The sequence below is a fragment of the Hylobates moloch genome, unplaced genomic scaffold (assembly GCF_009828535.3).
Source record: "Hylobates moloch isolate HMO894 unplaced genomic scaffold, HMol_V3 SCAFFOLD_15, whole genome shotgun sequence".
Lineage (NCBI taxonomy): Eukaryota > Metazoa > Chordata > Mammalia > Primates > Hylobatidae > Hylobates > Hylobates moloch.
In genome coordinates this window covers 90,414,371-90,420,807 of record NW_026652290.1, presented here as the reverse complement: position 1 = coordinate 90,420,807, position 6,437 = coordinate 90,414,371, and the positions used below count along the sequence as shown (strand labels likewise).

Below are 6,437 nucleotides of genomic sequence, written 5' to 3'. Positions count from 1 at the left end.
GGTGATCCCATTTGTCCAGTTTTGCTTTGGTTGCTTATGCTTGTGGGGTATTACTAAAAAAAAAAAAAAAAAAAAAAAAAAAAACCTCTGCCCAGCCTAATGTTCTGGAGAGCTTCCCCAACATTTTTTTGTAGTGGTTTCATAGCTTGAGCTCTCAGATTTGAGTATTTAATCCATTTTGATTTGATTTTTATCTCTGGTGAGAGGTAGTGGTCTAATGTCATTATTTTGCATATGGATATCCAATTATTTCAGCCCTATTTACTGAAGACTGTCCTTTCTCCAATGTGTGCTCTTGGCACCTTTGTAAAAAACGAGTTCACTGTAGATGTATGGATTTATGTCTGGGTTCTCTATTCTCATCCATTGGTCTATTAGTCTGTTTTTATGCCAGTATCATGCTCTTTGGTTTAGTGTAGCTCTGTAGTATAATTTGAAGTCAGATAATGTAATTCTTCCAGTTTTATTCTTTTTCCTCAGGATGGCTTTGGCTATTCCATGTTTTTTGTGGTCCCACGTAAATTTTAGAATTATGTTTTCTATTTCTGTGAATAATCATTCGTGTTTTAATAGAGAGACTGATTTGAATCTCTAGATTGCTTTGGACAGTGTGGATACTTTAACTGTATTGCTTCTTCCAATCCATAAACATAGAATATTTTTCCATTTTTTTGTTATAACACATACTACTTTCCTCTGGCTATCATTTCTAAAGATTGTAAAGACTATCCAGGTAGGTTAAAATATCCAAAAGTAACATCTGGCCCTTCTTAGTGATCTCATTCCATCCTCACTCCTTTAGACAGATTAAGATACCGTTGCAGATTAGGTCATGGCAATTCTATCAACTTAATCACAAACGAGTTACTACTTAACTCTTTAATCCGTTCAGTTTTTCTTCTCTAGATTTTGCTTTATATTTCTCTCTTTAGTTTTTGTGGGACCTTACTTTTCCCTTAACTTTGTGTCTCTTACCTTATGACCTTTACCTTTCCTTTTTTTAATTTAACATTTATAGATTTTTTCAATTTCTCTGCTTTTTTTGTAGAAAAATTGTGTCCTCAGCCCTCTGCTCTTTTGAATTCATAACTTCTTCAACATACCTTTATTCAGTGTTCAACTACTATGTGTTTGCTAATCAATAACAACAGACCTATCTCTCATATAATCCAGAACTCTATCTCCAGTGGTCTATCAGACATCTTTGCTTTCATGTCAAAATGAAATAATTCATGTTAAAATGGAAATAATTAAAACAAACTAACAAAGCAACAACCTTAGTCTTTTAACATTTGTCAGTTTTTTTTTTTTTTTTTTTTTTTTTTTTTTTGGTAAGAAAAGGGGTTTAATTGGCTCACAGTCTATATAGGAAGCGTGGCAGCATCTGCTTCTGGGGAGTCCTCAGGGAGCTTTTACTCATGGGAGAAGGCAAAGTGGGAGCAGGCATCTTCACGTGGCCAAAGCAGGAGAAAGAGAGAGTGGGGAGGTGCTACACACTTTTAAACAACCAGATCTTGCGATAACTCGCTGTCATGAGAACAGCACTGAGGGGATGCTGCCAAACCATTCATGAAGGATTCACCCCCAGGATCCAGTCGCCTCCCAGCCGGCCCCACCTCTAACAGTGGGGATTACACTTCAACATGAGATTTGGTGGGGACACAGATCCAAATTATATCAAAATGCAATTAAAATTTTTTTGTTTGTTTTAGAGACAGGGTCTTGCTATGTTGGCCAAGATGGTCTCATACCCCTATCCTCAAATTAACCTCTCACCTCAGCCTCCCAAAATGCTGGGATTACAGCTGTGAGCCACAGCTGCCAGCCCTAATATAAATCTTGACTCAGCATTCTTTATTCTCACTGTCAGACTGCTCAATGCATCCCTTATTGAAGTTTCTTGAAGTTTTGAAAAACAGGTATGTTCAGATAATTTTCAGCATAATTCATCAAAAAATGTTAACAACTCTTTAAAATTTTGACACATTTTATTTAGCACAATTGCTACCATTTAAAAATCAGGGGCATGGTGGCTCACGCCTGTAATCTCAGCTCTTTGGGAGGCCGAGGCAGGCAGATCACCTGAAGTCAGGAGTTCAAAACCAGCCTGGCCAACACGGTGAAACCCCATCTCCACTAAAAATACAAAAATTAGCCGGGTGTGGTGGTGCGCACCCATGGTCCCAGCTACTCGGGAGGCTGAGGTAGGAGAATGGCTTGAACTCAGGAGGTGGAGTCTGCAGTGAGCCAAGATCACGCCACTACACTCCAGCCTGGGTGAGAGAGCGAGACTCTGTCTCAAAAAAAACCAAAACAAAATAAAATCAGGTGTTTTATTCCACTCCCTCCATCAGTGTTTTCTTATTTCTAATACTTCTAGAAACCTCCTTTAAGTTTTCCTATTTTAGACAGACATCACACAGGTGCTCTTTTTTGGGAGGAGGGGGATGAGAGTCTTACTCTGTTGCCCAGGCTGGAGTGCAGTGGTGCAATCAAAGCTCACTGCAGCCTCTGACTCCTGTGCTCAACCCATCCTCCCACCATGGCCTCCCAAGTAACTGAGACTACAGGCACACACCACACTGCCCAGCCAACTTTTTAATTTTTTAGTAAAGTCAGGTGTCACTGTGTTGCCCAGGCTGGTCTCGAACCTCTCGCCTCAAGCAAAACTCCCACCCTGGCCTCCCAAATTGCTGGGATTACAGGAGTGAGCCACTGCACCTGGCCCATAGATGCATTAACACCTCTATATGGTGGTGGAGAGAAGGCTCACTGCCTCTCCCAGGCTACTGGGAAATGACCTTGTGTTCTCTGTAAATACACAAGAGGATCTGAAGCTATTCTTGAGGTAGACTTTCAACAGCAAAACTCAGAGCAGAAAATGGAAAACAATCATAAAAAAATTAAGTAATAATACTATCAAATCATAACTTGTGAATAATGCTGTTATTAGAGTTGAAGAGAAGCCCTTAGAAATGGGACAAACATTGTAATTCTCTTAGAGAACTGTAACTTAAACAGAAATACACTTATTAGAAGAGGAAAGAAAATGGCTCATGTGACAAAAAGGTCCCATGTGTTGATTTCTTTGGTAAGATCAAATAAGTATTTAAGCCAAGCAATAGGGTCAGTCCAGTTAGTATTTCTCCTCACAAATGGTGAATATGAACTCCAGGATGGCTGGAGTTTTCTCGTGGTTTGGTTCCACGCCATCTGCATGTCCTTATAAGTGATAAAAACCAGAATTTTCCAGCTGCTACTAGTCACAGGGGGTCCCCAATATGGGTTGTTTAATTATGATGACGGGTCCTGTCAATTGCCTCCAGTAAAATTGGTCACATAGAGAACTCATCTAAAACTGAGGTTTTGTTGTGGTTTTGAAAGGTCCATTGGAATCCAGATTTGCAAAGCATGTCAAGTTATGGCAAAACATATGCCACCCGTCTCAAAATCCTTCCTTATTATTGCATAACTTTGAAAGCCACTGCTGCATTTGTTGCAATGAGGTTAGAGTTTTGTTGACATGATGATATTACTCTCTTCCTCTGGGTGAGACACATCTGGATTCTCACTTGGAGCAGGGCTCTGTATATCCTTCTGGGATTTGGTTGAGTAGATAATATACATGCTTCTCATTAGGAAAATTCCAGCAATTACTGCAAAATAGCTCCCATAAACTAGAAACTGAATGCTGACTGGCAAGTTGAGCCCTCTCTGATCTACTACGATCACAGTCATGATGGTCTGAATCACCAAGGCAATAAAGGTGTTGATTCCAAATACCAGGGCATAGCGTTCCACATTCAGATTAACTGCAATCTGAAATACTGCTATGGTTATAAGAAGCATATAGCTGGACTTGAATATCAAATAACCAGCATAGCACACCCAGATATTGGCTGTGTAATGCATGAGAAATAAAGAACCAGCATTGACAACTGAGAAGACCGCCAGAGCCAGCTCTCCCAGAAGGTCCCAGTTGACTTTCACATAACCCACTGCAAAGGCAGCCACAGCCCCTCCAAAGGTTGCAATAGCTTCTACAGCCCCATTATAGACGGAAGAATCTTGGGATGGCGCCTTGTAATCCCACAGGATTTGAACATAGTTCAAAACCTGGTTAAAACCTGCTGTGGCAAAAGCCCACCATAGAGACCAGTAGAAAAGACGCTTTGAGGAGTAGCACTCCTTCAGATCTGGGAACCACTGCACAAAAACGTCCACAGTCACGTTGCTTGGTTTCAGCCTATTCAGCTGGCCCTTATTCGGCTTCCCTGAAGTGCTGAGTATTTCTGATGTGGGTTTCTGCTCTTCGCAGCCTGGTGCTTCACCTTCGTGAGTTTCCTCTAATACTGGATTCACGCTTGATGACTTCTTTATTTCTCTGCTGGGTTTTGCATGAAAAAACATGCTTTTCTTGGGCATTGGTAGGAAAAGTGAGAAAAGGAAGGCCACGGAGACAGAGGCCAAGGATATGACGTGGAGGTAAAAGTACGACAGGTTCACCAGGGATACCAAGAGTTGGGCCAGCACGGACGCTGCTGTGTAGGCGGCCAGCGTGACACTCCTGCAGTAGCCGCTCACTCTCTGGTAGTGCTTGGGGCTGACCACGCTGTATATGTAGGCGTAGTAGGCCACCTCGGTGGCGGTGACCATCCCGTAGAAGAACTCTACAACCTGCATGGTCTTCACTCCTTGGCCAAACAACAGCAGCAGCCAGGTAATGATGAAACTGATACCTTGCAAGATGATGACTGGCTTGTAGCAGACGTAATCAGTGAGGACAAACACAGGCAGCAGCAGCACCAGGTAGGAGTATGTCCAAACGGGGAAGATCTCATTTGTTATCTCTGCACTGGTCAGGTTTTTATCTGGTCCAGATAAATATGGGATAAGGAATGGTTCTGAGGGTCTCATCATGGAGAAAAAACCAAATAAGCAGAGGATCACAGTGGGGTAAATCCAGGAACTGCTTGGTGAAGTTCTATAACAATCCATGGCTGTAATCCTAGCTGCTTGGGAGGCTGAGGTGAGAGGATCACTTTAGCCCAGGAGTTTGAGGCTGCAGTGAGCTGTAATCATGCTGTTGCACTCCACTCTGGGCAACACAGTGAGATCTTGTCTACAGAAGGGAGTGTCTGTTCACCAAAACGCTCACTTGCCGGACGACCACGCACCCGCGGCTGTCGGAAGGATCCAGGCGCTCTTCAACATTTGTCAGTTTTTTAAATGACATCATTAGCCACCAAGTAAGTCACCTAAGACAAATTCACTTTTGCTTTTTAACAGCACTGTCCTCTACCTTGCCCCATCTGATGGCCATCAAATTCTGTTGATTCTACAGCTTTGATAGCTTATCAGGTCTGTTATCTAGAATTCTTGCCACCCACTTAGTTCAGACTCCTGATTTTTTTTCAAACAAAATAAGGAATCTCTTATTTTGCCTGGCTGTGATCTTATCCTCATATCCTTTGCTGAACAGGCATAAAAGGCCCATTTTCCAAATTGCTGCAAATCTCATCATGTCATTTCCATTAAAATAATCTTAAAGCTCCTTCAGGATTTTATTCAGCATAGACTTTTCATGATATCCATTCAAGACCTGGAACCTGCCCACTGCTCCAGCTTCCTTCTCATGTTTTATGTCTGTGCATCATACATGCAATTCTTTTGCTTGAAATGTGATTCTCTCTTCCCCATCTTTTTCATCTTTCATCTTTTATTAAAAATTAACCTGTCTGGGCGCAGTGGCTCACGCCTGTAATCCCAGCACTTTGGGAGGCCGAGGCGGGTGGATCATGAGGTCAGGAGATCGAGACCATCCTGGCTAACATGGTGAAACTGTCTCTACTAAAACTACAAAAAATTAGCCAGGCGTGGTGGCGGGTGACTCTAGTCCCAGCTACTTGGGAGGCTGAGGCAGGAGAATGGTGTGAACCCGGGAGGCGGAGCCTGCAGTGAGCCGAGATCACACCACTGCACTCCAGCCTGGGTGACAGAACGAGACTCCATCTCAAAAAAAAAAAATAAATTTGCATTGAACATAGCCTTCAAAAACTATTTTTTAAGCCACAGCCAAATGTCCACAGCCCTTAATCTGTGCTCTCAGAGGATTCTGCATACTCTTCTTACATAAGAGTATGTAAGAAGTATTCACTCTTCAATGTGCTCAATAATTCACTTGTCTGTACCCTTTATGGCCTAAGCTCTTTGAGGGCAGGAGCCCTGCTTTATTTAATTTTAAACCCCTAGCATTTATTACTGAGTCCAGTAAACTTTAAATGTTAAACAAATATTCATTAAGTAAAGATATAATTGTAAGAAACACACAGAAAATACTTCTGTTTTATCTTTCTTGGGAGATTACTTTTTATTATACCCTTCCCGTTTCTACTGTTAGCTATTTCCAATTTTTCTTACAAAATGAGACCTAACCT

The 6,437-nt window shown here is 41.8% G+C and overlaps 1 protein-coding gene across 1 annotated transcript; it reads right to left on the bottom strand.

Annotated features, from left to right (window-relative positions):
* Positions 1–2,865: 2,865 nt before the first annotated feature.
* Positions 2,866–5,174, bottom strand: LOC116483218 (thiamine transporter 2). Its single transcript, XM_032177037.2, has one exon. It carries the CDS (start codon positions 4,996–4,998, stop codon positions 3,508–3,510), a length of 1,491 nt encoding a protein of 496 aa, XP_032032928.1. The 5' UTR covers positions 4,999–5,174; the 3' UTR covers positions 2,866–3,507.
* Between the last annotated feature and the right edge of the window lie 1,263 nt (positions 5,175–6,437).